The sequence below is a fragment of the Onthophagus taurus genome, chromosome 3 (genome assembly GCF_036711975.1).
Source record: "Onthophagus taurus isolate NC chromosome 3, IU_Otau_3.0, whole genome shotgun sequence".
NCBI classification, from domain to species: domain Eukaryota; kingdom Metazoa; phylum Arthropoda; class Insecta; order Coleoptera; family Scarabaeidae; genus Onthophagus; species Onthophagus taurus.
Window position 1 is genome coordinate 3,246,282 of NC_091968.1, and position 17,593 is coordinate 3,263,874.

The 17,593-nt window shown below is 37.4% G+C and overlaps 1 protein-coding gene across 1 annotated transcript; it reads right to left on the reverse strand.

The window, feature by feature from the left end:
• Positions 1-9,513: 9,513 nt before the first annotated feature.
• On the reverse strand, positions 9,514-13,296 carry LOC139429311 (putative gustatory receptor 28a). The gene is made up of 2 exons (XM_071194981.1): positions 12,646-13,296; positions 9,514-9,640 (listed from the first exon to the last, which is right to left on the reverse strand). Exons 1-2 carry the CDS (start codon positions 13,233-13,235, stop codon positions 9,514-9,516), a joined length of 717 nt encoding a protein of 238 aa, XP_071051082.1. The 5' UTR covers positions 13,236-13,296.
• Between the last annotated feature and the right edge of the window lie 4,297 nt (positions 13,297-17,593).

Below are 17,593 nucleotides of genomic sequence, written 5' to 3' on the forward strand. Positions count from 1 at the left end.
TAATGAAGCCATTATTCCACAGTTCTGGCAGCTTTCTTATATTGAGGTTATGCCTCAAATGTCTATCAAGTTTATTTTTTTTCCTTTTTTTGAATAGTTGTAGATAAAGTATAGTATTCAACTTGCGTATAATGGATGTTACCCACTCAGATTACAGCACTCGCTCGCTTCGCTCGCTCGAGTTGCAACTTCATCTTCGTGGGTAACAGCCGCCATTATACGCTTGTTGAATAATATACTATTATCTACGACTGCTTGGATAAATCATCATTACCACACTCATTTGAGGTGATTTGAGTTCCGTAATGAAGTTCATTACCGCACTGGTTTCATTACGTAACGCATTTTTAGCCCAATCAGAACAGACTTAATTTATTGAAACGAGCAACAATACAAAAGAAAAAGTGCTACCTATTTAAAGAGAAACAATACTATTTATTATAAACATTAATTGTTAATTTTTTACATTTCTAAACACTTCTTCTAGATAAGTAAACATGTTATTGAAACTGACATTAATTCAAAATTGTCAACAGTCATTTCAAAATATTTACAATTTTTAGCAGTCGTAGATAAAATGTTGTATATCACACGTGGGCTAGAGCATAATTACAGCACTCATGTGATTACATGACTCGGTTTTATTGTTAGAACTCGTCGTGCAATTCTTGACACTCGTACAGTAATTATGCTTCTAGCCCACTTGTAATATAAATAACTATTAAATCGTCAGCATACATCAAGCAATGAGAGTGTTTAATTATTGGATAAATATCATTGATATAAATATTAAATAGAAGAAATCCTGAGTGATGCCCTTGCTGTACACCTGAGGTAACAATCATGATGTCCGAAAAATAGCCATTCACCTTCAGAGTACATTGCTTTCAGAGTTCTTCTAATCGTAAGTTAATGCAAGCATAAATTCCTTCATCATGAAAGTTGGACATTGACTAGAGTGAGTTTAAACGATTCTTGTGTCTGCTTCTTCTATTTTCAAACTTATTTTTGAAACATGAAGTCTAACTAGAGTAATATTACATTTTTTCTTAAAACACCTCATTTATTGGGTAAGCAACAGAACTTTTTCTTCAAGAATCTAGTGTTGCCAGTGCAAGTACAGGTGGTCCCAAATTCGTTGTCCGCATAGGCTATCATGTCATGAACTCGTTTCTCGAGAAACTGCTAATGCTGAAAACTCCAAACAGCTTGTTTTAACATAGTAAGAAAAGAAAAGGTGACTTAGGTTAGTTTTGTTTACAAATGTCAATCATTCCCCGAAAGAATGTTAGGTAGGGTCAGTTTTCTTTTGAAACCCAATTATACCGTGAAGAAACCCAAATTATAGCGTGAAGGAATGTTACAATAGGTCAGTTTTCTTTTGAAACTTCAATTACAATGTGAAGGAATGTTAGGATAGGTCAGTTTTCTTTTGAAACCCAATTACACCGTGAAGAACCCCAAATTATAGCGTGAAGGAATGTTAAAATAGGTCAGTTTTCTTTTGAATCTTCAATTACAACGTGAAGGAATGTTAGGATAGGTCAGTTTTCTTTTACAACCCCAATTATAGCGTGAAGGAATGTCGGTTTTCTTTTGAATCCCAATTACAGCTTGAAGGAATGTTAGGATTGGCCAGTTGGTCGTGGCTAGTGAGGCAGTGGAGATGAAGGAGACGATAAGGTCTCTGGAGAGATATTTTAAGGCGAAGGGGTTGGAGGTAAACGTCGAGAAGACAAAGATCATGAAGTTCTGCAAAGGGGGAGAAGAAAGAGAAGAGAGATAGAGGAAGTGAAGTAGTATACGTACCTGGGATATAGGTTCTCGGAAAATAATAAGGTCGGGTCGTACGTGAGGGCGATGACAAAAAGAGCAAACAGGGTGATAAGACAAGTTTGGGAATGGGGGGACCGAACTTTTGGGAAGGATATGGGAAAAAGAAAGGTTATGTTTGATGGCTTTGTAAGGAGCACAAGAATGTACGGTGCTGAAGTATGGGGATGGAGAGAACAAGGATTGCTGGAGGATATACAAACAAGGTATTGAAGATGGGTAGTAGGGCTGACGAGGGAGACTCCAGGGTATGTAATGAGGGAGGAGATTAAGGTAGATGCAGTAAGGGTCGAGACTGGGAGAAGAGCAGTAAAGTACGTGGAAAGGATAAAAGGAAGATCGCATTGCAGGATCCTGGGAGACTGCTGGAAGGATATTAAAGGAGAGTGGGATACTCACTAACTGGTATCGACAACAGAAGAGTGGAGAGAGGTGAATTGTGGAGAGAACTGAGAGATAGGGACAGAGACATACAGAGGCAGGCAAAAAGGTCATACATATGGGAAGGGAGGTATAATGTAAGGTATGGGGAGATAGTGACAGAGAAACTGCCAAAGTATCTGTTGATGGAAGGGGATGATAAAGGGAAGAGATTGGTGGCCAAATTTCGTTGTGGCTATGAGAAGAGACGGAACAGGCACTGGGCGGACGATGTGGAGAGGAGAAACTCTTATTATCTTTTGAAACCCCAATTATAGTGTGAAGAAATATGACAATATCCATAATAGTTGTGTTTTTTATCAAAAACTCTTTAACATCTTGGGAATCGTTGGTGCTATAACTTTTAATTAAGAGTCCTTTTTTGTGTGAAACACATCCAGGAATTCAAAATTATAATTTATTCAATAGAATTAATGTTATAAGGCACAGAATGAAGATATTTAAACATTTTGGGCTTCTTAGTGTTTATTAACATAAAATCTGCTTTATCTTGAGATCGATTAATGATACAACTTTTAACTAAGAGTACCGTTTTACATAAAACAGTTCAAAGAATTCAAAAATATACTCCAAATCGAAATTAAGTTAACATCGTAGATGTAACAAGAGTCAAAATCGTTAATAGTTGAGTTTTTACATAGTAGAGTACTTTTTTACATAAAATACTTCAAAGAATTCAAAAATGTACTCAAACTACATTTTTTTTCAATGGTGGTTTCAAATCTTACAAGACGCCTTCTTCTCCTTATATTACCACTTGATGATATCTCTAATAATTATAAGCCAAACTCGATGCAAAATCTATGGAATAAATGATCTAATTTAAAAATAAATATATTAATTTAGTTCTTTGTTTTCGTCACATTGAATAATCTTCAATTTGGCGAAACAATTTTACCTTCGCGTTTGATTTATATGGACTAAGGTTAAATTTCCCAACCGAGACAGGAAAAGTGAGCGAACGAACGAAGCACGTGATCTTCTTGTAATACAGACCTCGTGACTGGTTTCACCAGATGGGCATCCAATTTTTTTTCGAAAATAATCGCATCTTCGTCGTTCACGGGTTCAAAGTGAAAGATAACTTCTTCAATAAGTTCTCCCTTTCGAATTCCAATTCAAATCCAAACGTTTCCAATTCCAACTCTGATATTGTTCGAGACGATGTTGAAATATTGACAATTTTATGCAATAACAAGATATCTGTGTGAATTTCTTCGCGGAATAATAAAGGAAAGAAATTGTAAATTGCCGGAAACCACGTTGGAATGATCTTCTTCGCGTGAATCGGGGTCTCTCTTTCTTTTGCAAAGAGAAAGGAAATCTTCTCGGCTATTGTTAATTGTAGTTTCCGGTTCAAAGATAATCGATCGATTTGCTTAATTAGTTGTAGTCCTTCTTTTTCTATTCTTTTACAATCGTATAAGTAATTAATGGGATGGTAAATAATTTTCCTTTTAATTATAATTAATGTTACTTTTACTTCATTTCTTTCCTACCATAATTAGTACTTATATTGTGGATCAAAAATGAATTTTCTTTTCCGATATCAACAAATATTGTTTTATTTAATGATATTTCCGTTTAATTCCGCCAATTTTAAATTGGAAAATTTGAAATTAATCAAATTAAAAGGCTGGTTTATTTTGGGATTATTTAATGTTTGCTTTCTCTACTCAATTCATGGACGATTAAAAATTTCTTTTGAAATTAAACCATTTTTGAACATATTGACGGATATAACGGCTTATATAACGTTAATTATTTTAAATGTGACGTTATCTTTACAAGTTGGGATTAAAAAGATCGATGAATTAAAAAAGTTAACTACGATAATCGAAATGTTGAATCGAAAAGAAGAGTCTAAAAACATCGGAAAATTCCAAGTAATTTTTTTGATCATTTTAACAATTTTAAACACTTCGTATTATTGGTATTATTCCTACAAAACGTTTAATGTTAGCAAATATTATTTTTTAAGAGAATTGCAATCGATTCAAGTAAACTTAATTATGTGTTTAATCCACCTTTATTTAACAAATTTAAATTTTCATATCCAACAATTTATGGATAAACTAAAAACCGTTTTTGACCTAAACGAATTTAAGCAAAGAAAAATCATCGAAAATTACGTTTTTATCTCACAAGCTATTAATTTATTCAATAAAATTTTCGGCTGGATTATTTTCTTTTTGGCTCTAAGATTTATAGCGGAAAACGTTGTTATGATAAACGTAATTCTAATTCAAATTAAAGGAAAAGTTCCATTGAACATCCCTCAATTGATTTCTTTAATTCGTGTCCTTATGATTTGGGTAAAACTAAATTAATAAACAATTAATAATAAATAATTTTCAAAAGTAACTATATTTTAGATTGTGGTTTTTATGATTTCAACATCTGGAAACAAAGTGAATAAATCGAAATCAAAAGTACTGGCGGTAATTTATGAATTGATGCATCGAAATCAGCGGTTAAAGAAAAATGTTTTATTAAAAATTTTAATCGGATTAAATCAAAATGAAGAACTTATTTCAGCTCATGGATTTTTTGTAGTTGATCATACGATGCTTTTGAGATCGGTTGGCGCTGTAGTGACTTATTTAATTATTTTGATTCAACTCAATCTTTAAGAATGAAATTTTAGTGTTTAGTTGTTTTGATGTAGAGATGCACGAGTTTGATTCACAAATACAACAAGAACATTAATAAAGGTTTTCGAAGAGTGATGTTGTTGATGTATTCAACTTAGAAATTTAGATAAAGCATCATTTCCAATACTGACAACATACATAGTAACATGTATAATATTTGGGGATCGTACTTAATAATAAATTTGATGCTGTGTTAGGGTAGAGTTGGATTTTGTTGTATAGTTCTTTGTAAAGTAATGCAAACTAAATTAACCGAACTAGCCGCAATTTTAGGGTTTGGATTGGATTGGATTGCATAGCTGTCTATGAAGTTATGCAAACCAACCTAATCCTAAACCTGCATCTAGTTGGCTTCGGATTAGTATTATTTGCATAGCTTTATACAGAGCTACGCAACCCAATCCAAACTGCAAGTTGGAATCCAATTCAACTCAATTAGATGCAGGTTTATTGCTAAGTTGGTTTGCATAGCTATACAGACAACTATGCAAACCAATACACCCCAACTCAAAAACTGTATCTGGTTGGTACCAACCCAACCCAATTATATGCAGGTTTATTGCTAGGTTGCTTTGCATAGCTTTACAAACAATTAAGCAACCCAATCCAACTCTAAAACTGTATCTGGTTGGGTTGGGATGGGTTGCATAGTTGTCTATTTTTTTTGTTAACGCGGTCGGTGGAAATCTGCTAGCAGACATCCGGCCTGGAATCTTGAGCGGCCGGATAGTGTAGGGATGGGGCCCATGATTGAATCCCCGACTCACTAAAAACCTCTTTCCTCATCTTCCTCCGGAACCACCAGAAGCCATTTCATCGGAGTTCTATCAGACTTCTTTTATTCTTTGCCTCTTCAGTATTAGTCCCTCTTTCTTCGACACACCATCCATCCGGTAACATAAAACAAAACAATTAACTTTTTGCATACTTCCGTCCCTCTCACCTGGTCTCCATTACCCACTACTCTCTACCGGCCTCTCTCATACTCCTCCTTTATGGTGAGAATCTCCACAACCATTTTCGAGACGTCATTATGTTACGGGGGATGGATTGCGCCGAAGAAGAAACAACAGTTGTTGAATAAAACGAAATAATTTATTTACAAAATATGTACACAAAAAAAAACCCTCAAAGGTTTTTTTTTTTTTAAGACGAAAGGGGTCGTCTTCGAATTGGCGGTTGAAGTGCTGGCTTGTTGTCGCTGTTATCGTTGTCGCTGTTGTTGTCGCTTCGGAGTTCGGTTGGAATTTACCGCTGATGGAAACCCGGCCGCCTTAAATAGGCGCCCTTGGGTAAAACCCTATCAACCGGGCGTTGTGGTTGGTTGGCGACCGTCCGATCCGTAGGTCGGGTTGACGACCAATGGCCAAGCAGATCGAACGGCGCTCAATTCGTACTTGGTGACAATTACACTTCCTCTCGCTAGCTAGCATCTGCTGTATGACATTATCAGTGTTTAAAATTACCCCGAGTTCATTCTGGCACTTCTCTCTCTCTGTTTTTTGAATCTTACACACACAAATGCGGTATGTTCCGCTGTGTCTATCTCCTCTAAAAACCAGCAGATGTCTGAGTCGGATTTCTTAATTTTCTTCAAATAGTTGCCAAATACTCCATGCCCTGTGATGAATCGTGTCAGGTGGTAGGTAGGTTCCCCCATTTTCTCTGATACCATGATTTAATATCTCGTATGAGTGACGCCGTCTAACCCTCTTGCATCTTCCACCTTGCTTCCCACTGATCCATGCTTTGTTTTTCGCCGCTGCCTTATATTCTTTTCCGTTTATGTGTATATTTATTATCTCATCAATCACTAAGTCAACTGGCTATTACTTCGACACTTGTTTTGGACACAGTGCAATGAGCACTCCTATTACTAGTTTTCTGTTTATGCAGTTAATCATATTCTTGTAATATTTGTACTTAAGAGCACACTTCCACGTTGGTGCGCATACAACACAGCGGACAACACAGTGGTCGCCAACAGTCTTCTCTTGGTGGAGCTTGGGCCTCCCAAATTAGGCATTATTCTCCGTAGTATGTTTGTCATCTTCGTGGCTTTGTCACTTATTGCCCTCACATGAGCCATCATCTTTAGGTCCTTATCCAGGTACACTCCTAAGTATTTTATCCTAATTGTGTAGTTACTGAGGTTATGGGATACCTGGCTGATCGCGTATCCGGCTTTATTCTCAATTTATCCTTACCTGTTACTATAAGTTTGGTGATACTTTAAACCTAGTTCCATTTAAACATATCTACAACTCTAGAGGTAGGATACTCGACTTAGTATTTACTAACTTTAACTGCGAAGTAACTGCAGAGCGTGACGTTGCACCCTTACTTACTGAAAACTTTAATCATCCTGCACTGAACATCTCGATTAAATCTCAGAATATTGAAGATGCTCTAGTGTTTCCATCAAATAACAACCTTGGTTTTAACTTCCGTAAAGCGGACTTTCGTGGATTGTATGACGATATTGGTCGTGTTGCCTGGTCTGATATATTGATGTGCTCGGATATCAATATTGCTGTGGAGAAATGTTACTATAACATCTATAACGATATTGAAAAATTTCGTGAATACCGAAAATTGTATATCCACCGACCCCAAAAATTTCTGGCGTTACGTGAATCAGAAACATGGCAATGCACGTATTCCAGGCTGCATGACCTTTGCTGGCTCTGAGATCTCTGATCCCCTGGAAATAGTGCAGGCCTTCTCTATCTTGTTTTCTGAAGCTTTCAATCCTGGACTTACAATTATCAATAACTGTAACCAGCAAGTCAACTGTCCTGGATCATTCTACATTACTCCATTTTCTATCGAGGAGGTAGAAATCTGTATGAAACAGCGCAATCTGAACATTATCAGTTCCTGGTCAATACAGAATGGAATTGATCTTAATATAGTAAAATGCGTTGTCGTATCTTACACAAGGTGTAATAACCTAATAACGTTCAATTATTGTCTGGGAGCTGAAACAATACACAGAAAACGCACTATTCGAGATCTGGGTGTCTTATTCGATGACCAATTGCAATTCAAAGACCATGTTAACGCTATAGCAAAGTCAGTCTCTGGTGCATTAAGTTTTATCATCAGACAATGTAAAAAAGTTAACAACGTTGCCGCATTAACAGTACATTTCAATGCGTTTGTTCGTACGAAATTGGAATATGGTTCTCTGGTTTTGTATCCTTGTTATATTTCTCACCAGCTTATGCTCGAGAGAGTGCAGAAGAGGTTCTTAAAATACTTACATTTTAAAACAGTTGGTCAGTATCCGGAGCGAGGTGTTGACTACGTTGCATCATTGGAAGAATTAAACTTTTCATCTTTGAGCAATCCTAGAGAAGGTACTAGTAAAAAAATTTTATCGAACATCGTTAATTGTACTGTCGACTCACCTTCACTTCTTGCTCGAATTGGATTCATTATACCCAGACCTGGTATGAGAAATAGCAACACATACCAAGTGTCGATCGCTAGGACCAACGTTCTGATGCGGGCGCCTCTGACACATATGGCACGGAACGCAAATAATGAAGTTACCACTTAAACTAAATATATATCCCTATTGTGACATATTATTATTTTTTCTCTCTTATTTTTGTTCTAAATTTATCTGAATTGTTATTAATTTTTGTTTTGTGCGCTTCTCACCTTACTTTACCTTTTTTTCCTTGTTGTACATTATCGTGTAATTGGGTCTTCGTGTTGGATAATAAAGAGATATATTATATTATTATTATTATAAGTCCCAGATCATCTGCATATACTAACATACCGACTCCAGCCTCCATCTCCAATTGAACCTCGTCATAGAATATATTCCAGAAGGTCGGATCCAAAACAGATCCCTGGGGGACTCCGCAAGATATTTCAAATTCTACCCCGTTTGGCGCTATTATCCTTCTTTCCGACACGTAGCTATGGATTATTCTGTGCATATATTTACTCACCCTTCCCTTTTCCAGCGCTTGGAGGCGCGGAATTGAAGACGTTTTCAATATCAATGGTAACCATTGCACATAATTCCTGTTTTTTTAGCGCTTTATTTTTAATATTCTCCACATAGCCTTGCACCTTTCTTATGGCATCTATAGTGGATCTCCCCTCCCTGAATCTATATTGATTATCGCTCAGTATACCCCTTTTTCTGATCTTCTTACGAGTCTATCCCTTACCAATGCTTCCATTATTTTACATATGGTTGCTTCCAGGCAGATTGATCTGTATGCAGCTTTACCCTTATCGTCTCTTTTGGGCTTTTCGATTAATACAAGGTTTGCTGCCTTCCACGAACGCGGAAACTATCCTCTTTTTAGACATTCATGGAAAATGTTTAGAAAGGTCTGTTTATTGCCTATCACACTTGCTATCAATATTTCCGGAGTTATATTGTCTGGTCCAGGGGCCTTCTTCCTTCTAGTTTTGAGTACAGCCTCTCTCGTCGTGGGAACAGTTTCTCCACCTGTTCCTTTATTATAGTGGTGTCTATAACGTCGATCGCGAAACCGTTTTGAGTCAATCGCCAACAAAATCATGAATCTGAAATATCTATATCTGGGCCGCAAATTTAAAAAAAGGAAGGTTCACTGATAGTTTTACCCCATATGTCTTCATTTAATTCCTCGCACAGCCTTCTCCAGCTTTTCTTTTTACTGTTCTCTATTAATTGTTTTAGATCACGTTTAATTTCCTTATGTTTCTTCATTCGTTCTTTTATTTCACTTTCTGGGGCTGTTTGTCCTCTTAATCTTGTTATTATCCTTCTAGATACGTTGCATTCCTTCCTTTTTGCTGCTATCTGATCATTCCACCAATATACTCCAGTCTGTTTTCTGCTACTACTTCTTTTTTTGTAAACCTTAACACTCTTTTGTTATATTTTTGGCCAGTCCTTCCTGATTTTGGTTTCTTTCTGGTGGGTACAATCCTACACAAATCTCCGAATATCATTTCATCGTTATATACGTCACTCTCCATCCTACGTGTTTCTGTATTGTCGTCGAGATATCATCCTGATGTTGCGAGGCACGTGTTTCTATTTCAAAAATATAGTTTTGTGATCACTCATATTTTCCCTTTCGTCATCTACTCTTCAGCTATGTACCTTGGAGTATAATCTTTCAGACGTACGGTAAAGTCTATATATTAATTAAGTTTATTGCTACCAAATCAGCAATACATTCCACAAACAATTAAATTTTAACCATACTACAATTACATATATCACATTACAATACAATACATTTTATTTCCTATCCTACCCCTCCCCATCTCCTCCCCGCATCTCCCTACGCTGCCTAGTCGCCACCACCTCCCTCATCCATTCTCTTCCCTCTGCCCCCTCCCCCAGCACCTGCTTCCAGCCGATCACCTCCTCTCTTAGCTCGTCACACTCCCTCAGTAGGTGCTCCAACGACTCCCACTCCCCCCCACATAGCCTACAACCCCTCTCATCATCTCTCATCCAATACCTATTCGCTCTCTCCTCATTGCCGCATCTGAATCTTGCCACCATCCTCTTCCCCTCCTCATCCCCCTCCACCGACAGGTACTTCGGCAATCCCTCCGTTATTATTTCCTCGTACTTAGGGTTGTACCTGCTCTCCCTTATCTGCCCCCTTCTTTCTTGCCTCTGTACATCTCTGTCCCTGCTCTCCAGCTCTTTCCACATCTCAATCCCTTCCCTCCTTCTATCATCTACCGCTTTCACTGAGTACCCCACCCTTCTGAAATATTCCTCCCTCCCTCGTTGCCCGTAACCCCCTTTCCCTGCCTTAATCTCTTTCCAGCACTCCCCCAAAATTTTACATTGAGACCTCCCTTCAACCCTCTCCTCAAAACGTACCGCCCTTTTACCCGCCTCCACTCTTAACTTATCAACCTTCACCTCTTCTCTGACTATGTACTCCGGCGTCTCTTTTGCCAACCCCAAAACCCATCTCCAATACCTAGCCTGTACGCCTTCCAACAGCCCTTGCTCTTTCCACCCCCAAAGCTCCGCCCCGTACATCATAACACTTCTAATCAAGCACTCGAATATCATCTTCCTTTTTCCCATATCCCTTCCAAATAATCTCTCTCCCCACCCCCAGACCTGCCCCATCACCTTATTTGCCTTCTTTGCCATTGCCCTCACATGCGCGCCTTCCTTGTTGTCCTCTCTAAATCTGTACCCCAAATATGTGTACTCCCTCACCTCCTCTATCTCCTTCCCTTCCCACCTCCAGTCTTCGCTCTTCCTTCTACCCCCTTTACAAGTAAAGTCTATATATGACTCTCCCATAAAACCAGGAAAATGTCGGTAGTAATGTCGGCAAGAAAATCTTCTAAACATCTGCCTTTCGCATCTAGTTTCACCCAACCCAGCTAGATGCAGGTTGAGGGTTGGGTTGGTTTGCATAACTTTATAGACAGCTATGCAACCAAATTCTAAAACTGCAAGTTGGGTTGGGTTAGGTTGCATAGCTGTCTATAAAGGTATGCAAACCAACTCAACCCAACTAGATGTAGGTTTAGGATTGGGTTGGATTGATTTACATACTGCTATAGAACCCACTAAAATCCAACCCAATTAGATGCAGGTTTATTGCTATCCAACCCAACTCTAAAACTGTATCTGGTTGGGTGGCAAACCAACCCAACCTAAGTAGGTACAAGTTTAGAGTTGGGTTGAATTGGGTTACACACTTTGCCGTTTTAAGGCAAAGTTCTAAACGTTTTAGTCAAGTTTCGTATCCATAAATTGTTATTTATAATTATTTTAAAAAAATTTAATAAAATGCATCTAATTATTTTAAGACCTTTAGAAAAGACCTTTAAGATTAATTGATATTGATAAAACAGGAAATAGAAATAAAATAATTCATGACTTTTAATTTAAAAGGTTGTTCCACTTCGTAGGAAATGCCAAATTAGTTACTAATTGAATTTGAAAGATTGTTTCGTTAAAAATTTGTCGAAAGAAAAAAGTAAAAGTGCTCCAGAAAATATAAAGATAAAGCTGTTGACCTTTTAAAAGTGAAGCTTTAAAAAAAAAAGTTGAGAAGGAGAAGGAACCAAACTGGTTGCCCATAAAACAATTTTAATGGAGGAAACCGAACCTACAGCATTTTTGTTCCACTTTTTCTTTACAACTTATACACTTCCTTGCGTAACATCCACCCGAGATTCACGTTAATTACCTCACTTCTGCCGGACCCAGATCTCTTTTGCATCATTACAAAACACCAACAACCATCGGATCAAGTGATTAATAAAAATTGTGTTACGAAAGAAAGTTCGTTAAAATTTTTAATTTATGATTTAAGAAAGAAACTTTAATTACAACCAAAAAGATATTTTTCTTTGACTTTTGAATTTGTTGTGCAGATTCCATCAATGTCTCTTTACTCTTTAGATTTTACAATCACAGAGTTGACCGTCTGGTGAAATTACGCAATCTAAAAGTGGAACACATACTGAAAAGCACCTACAAGTTGCACAATATTAAGAATGTTGAAGCATTTTTTAGTTATTTCTTTATTAACATATCCATAACGCGACCTCACCTTTAAAATTAATGAAACGTCGATGAAAAATTGATTGAAACTTAACCAAAACGGGATCAATGTGGTGTAAATTTCATTAATTAATATACAACGAACTCGTAAATTGATTAATTTATTTATTTAATTAAAAAATCTCGTTTTAAATTTAAATAAATTGCAATAAAATGATTACATACGAAGCAATTGAACCAAAAATAGTTAACAACAAAGTATTATCAATATCAAAAAACCCAACAGCTGTAAATTTAACTTCAATCTGATCGATTTGTTTCGCTAATAATCGAAATTCTTGTTGAAAAAATTCTTGGTTTTTCGATAAAATCGGTGGTAAATTCGTTAATAATCGGTGACAAATTTTTTGTGTTCTCCCCTTTTCTTGAATGGTTTGTTCACAAGAAGCCGAAATCATAATCGCAAAAACGATAAACATTCCAGTATTCCAAATAGAAACAGCGACGAATTGAAACGGATCTTCAACTTGCAGATTTCCCGATTTAATCACCACATCAAACGCTTTCACGATCGATAAAATAATTAAAATCGTAACGAATAAAATTTGAGCGCCGAAAATTTCGCTTAAAAAATTGATACATTCGCATAAAATCAGATGGTTACGTCGAAAAAACGATGTTGGATATAAAAAATCCTTTTGGCATCGAATTAATCGTTTATTTAACACGATAAAACGATATTTAATACCCATCGAGAAATGGTAAACTTTTAAAACTGTTAACATCACCATGTATAAGTTTACCCAAAACGTGATCAATAACGATAAATTTTCGTTTCCAAAAGCATTGAAATTCGCCCAACCTTCATAAAAACAACAACAAAACACAAAAATATGCAACAAAATTATTTCCATCCAAATAAACCACTTTTTTGATTTAACAAATATCTTCTCAACATCCAAATTTTCATCGATCTCTTTAATTTTTTCAAAAAATTTAATTGAAAACGACCGCTTTATAACAATACTCCATAAAATCGAGATAACATTAGTAGAAACGATTGCGATTAAAATTGCGACGTCGAAGTATTTCGTGTTAGTACGAAACGTTCTTTTTAACACGTTAATTATATTAAAAATTAAAGCGAAGATTAAAATCGTTGTTATAAGGATCGAATATATCAAAAATAACCAAAAATTGATTTTATTCCGCGATTTCGGTGTTGCCACGCAAAATAGGTTGCATAAAATTAGTAAAGGTTGCAAAACTGATTCGAAATTACAAGAAGTTTTCTTCATTGTTTTAACACTTTCGATGGTGGTGGATTTGTAATGTTACAAAAACTTTTTGGTTGAAAATGAGCTTTTAATGAGTCGATACGAAAATGATTGATTAGGTTTTTATCGTTCTATCTGATTAATTAAGGGAAATGGGAATCGTTTGAGAATAATTAATTTAAAGATAGGCTTTACATTTACATGAATTACATATCGGGTAAGCGGACCAACCAACCTTGTCGAATGCTCTTAATGAACAATACCTTGCTCGGTGAAATGTCATTTAGATCCTTTGGGGAGATAAACTGCGACTCAAAAATCGAGAATCTGATACGATTGGGCAGAGGCATAAAACATACTCAACCTCGTCGGCTAGACCCAACAAGTTGAGGTGTATTTTTAATCGGCAGTGCCTAGTAAAGATACCCATTAAAACTTTATTGCTGATACGAGCAATTCCTAAAATATTCCCGGGTTTGACAGTGGCACTTTAAATAAGCACTTTAGCATGCATATATCTCCTTCCAGGAGAACTGGTTCACAGTTGGCGAAGTCTCTCTTCAGCCCATAGTCCAATCCTATGTTTGGCCAACGCAAATGATACACCTACTGTTGGCTCTGGCAGGTGACACCCATCTCAGGTACCATGCCTTGTTTGATGGACTCACGAAACACTCATAACAAAGAAAAACTATTAACTTTTTGAAAATATTTCTCTTATCAACGCACCCGAATAAGGGGGCCACTGTGGCCCCTTTTCCTTTTCCTCCTGGATCTTGCTGGAGCCTCGTTCTTCTCTACATACATTCTTACTGTCTTTATCTTTCTTCGTGTTCCGTTCTCCGGGCTCCTACTGTTCTGTTCTTTCCTCTATCTCCTTCATCTCTATTACTTGTCTTGTAAAATTCACGACAGCATTCCAATTCCCCTCACTCTCCAACATAATCCCGACTCAGGTTTCCAGCGTCATCCCTCTCCCCAATTTGATATTTAATTCACTTCTGGTTTCCTTCCATCACAGTGGTAGAAGGTGTGTTCCACATCGTCCACTTGTGTCTTCGCAGTATATACATAACTCACAACACCACATTTATTTCTTCCTCTTCCGTATGTGTTATTCTTCTTCTTACCATTAGGTCGATAGGTGGTGAACCTCCCAGGACAAGTAGTGCTTCTGTGGATATTGTTCTGTACGCACTGGTAACTCTAATTAGTATTTGTCTTTGAATTCTCGTCAGCTTAACCACGTGTTGTTTCACCTTTAGGGCGTCGCGCCATGTTTTACAGGCGTACAATACTTGTGACCATATCACTGCACTTATTATTTTCCGTTTTTCAGCACTGGGTCCGTATGTTGATCCCATAATTCGATGAAGGGCTTGTACTGTTTTTTGCGCCTTACGAACCATCAAAAGACCTTTGGCGCCTTGGTATGAAGATAAATTATTTTGCTTATCTTTAGTGAATGAATTAAAAAGAATACCCGAAAAAGAGGGGAAGCCCCTTAGAGTTAAAATGTATATACACATATACAGAGTGCGGCAGAACTCCCTCCCTAATTTGACATAGTAGACATGTTACCGTGTGGTGAGTGATTAACAGTGTCGGGATCATCGGCCCATACTTTTTTAAAGAGGAGGAGTGACAGTGACCGTTAACTCGAATCGGTACATTCAAATGCTTCAAACTTTTTTGTAATTCGCGATGGTAATGAAAGCTATTACAGTACTCAAACGGGTGCTGTAATGAGACTCCTTACAGCATCCGATGCTGTAATGAGATTTTAGTAACATTTTATGGAACCAGTTCAAGTTGGTGGCATTAGGTTATTAATTTTTCTAGTTGTCAATGTGACAATTTATGTCTATGGATATTTAAACACGTTCTAAACATCGAATACAAGCTTCACAATGATGAGGACATTGAACTGTGAGCATTTCTCATATTTTGGGAGGTGTACATGAAACATTTCTTTCAGGTGAATACATTTTGTGTTTTGACACTTTCTAATTGTCAATTCAAATTTCTATTTTCAAGTGTTATGGTGTTACCAACTGTAACATTCTTATTTCCCCACATGGTCAAAATTTATTTTATTTATGTTAAAAAAAAAGGATAAAAACGCGAATTACAAAAAATAGCATAAAAAACACGTTTCATAAGACTTAAAGCACTCATTCATTCAACTTGAATTCGTGCATTTCAAGCGTGTCTTACCAAACTTGTTTTTTAATATACTATTATGGCACCACGATTCTATGCGGTACAGATTTAACAGGATGTGTACGGGGCCACTGCTCACTCAAGCAGGAGATCTCTTCAAGATCTGAGGCAGCTGTTCCCAGAATGCTTGATGTCTTTGCGCGGAGACATCCACTGGCCAGTACGATCTCTCTGTGATTTTTTTGTATGGGGGTTTGTTAAGGCTGAAGTTTACAAACATCATCCGAGAACTCTGCCAGCCCTACGACAAACGATTCAAGAAGAGATTGCTCGTATTCCTCAAGAAATGTTGATTAGCGTAATGGCGAACTTCCGAACTCGCATTCGGCAATGCATTGATAACGAAGGAAAACACTTGAGCGATATACTGTTCAAAAAGAGAAACATAATAACGTAACTTCCCATTCTGCAGATTCCATTAATGTTAATACAGTTTTGTTAATTTGTACCATCTGTTTTTTATTCAACTTTCAAATTAGGGAGGGAGTTTTGCCGCACCCTGTAATATCATAGCACAACATCAAGGTCTGCGTTACGAATCTCCTTCAGCAGCAAATCATGTGTCGGAAAAATTCGGCCTCCCAACAATATTCGCATGTTTATCCTACCCAACCCTATGCAACTTTTTTTTTTGCATAGAGGAGGAGAAAATCTTTATAACTGAGCCCAGACCGGATATGGCATCTCATCTGATCCGATCGGGAGTGTGGGACTCTCCTGGCACAGATGTTGTTGGCCAGGCCTACCGCACTAAAAACTCCCCCTCTCTTCCCGGAACCGCCCATCGGGGCATTTCTTCTGGATATCTCACTTCCTTCTTTCACCTTCACCGTTCATGGGAAGGGATTCTTCGTCTTTTTGCTTCTTCTTCACCCTGCATTCCTCCTTCCTCGGAAACTCAGCGTGTTACGGAGCCGAAAAAGCAATCCTGTTATTTTTTGAAAATTGCTTTAAATATCACTTACCGGCACGAGGGGGAGGATTGCTCCCCTTCTGCCTTTCTTGCGATAAGAGCCTGTAAACTTTTCCGCTCGATCGCAGCTAGTGCATCAGGAACTCATTTGCTGAAGTCGAAATTACATTTGCCTTTTCTTTTCTTCGTAGGGTGTTCTCGTGCCAAGACATATAAATAATTACTTTTTGAAATACTTTTTATACCATACATACCGAGTCGTTATGTCAGTTAGGAGCTTAATTATTTCTTCTCCTTTCTCTCTTGTCTCTAACAACATTTCGTGAATCACCTCAATATTGATACTCTCCCATCTCAGCCAGCTTCCGCATTCCATCGAAACGAATGCATTCAACGATAGTATGTTTTGGGGTATCTTCCACTCCGCATCCATACCAGCACAGATCTGATACTACTTTTTTAATCTTCTTAAGATATTGTCCGAAAATGCCGTATCTAACAATGGCTTGTGTTGCGTAATAGTTCGTGGGGCCTTTTTTTTGCCACGTTTTTACATCTTTTATAAAATGACTCGTCCAGCCTGTGTACTGACTCCATCTCTCTTGCCAACGCCGGTAGAGTTCTTCTCTATTCTGCTGTCTATTTTCTCCCCTGGTCTCCCAGTTTCTCGCTCTCTCCCATACCAGTATATCATAGGGAAGGCTTCTGGCCAACACTCCCACCGCTTCTGTCGAGA

Excerpts from the sequence above, each read along its gene's own strand:
- LOC139429311 (XM_071194981.1), bottom strand. The coding sequence starts at position 13,235 with ATGGTGATGTTAACAGTTTTAAAAGTTTACCATTTCTCGATGGGTATT. Across the intron at positions 9,641-12,645 it reads GTAATCATTTTATTGCAATT|TAAGGAAATTAAACGTGATC; the intron begins TATTTAAATTTA and ends AATGAAGAAACA.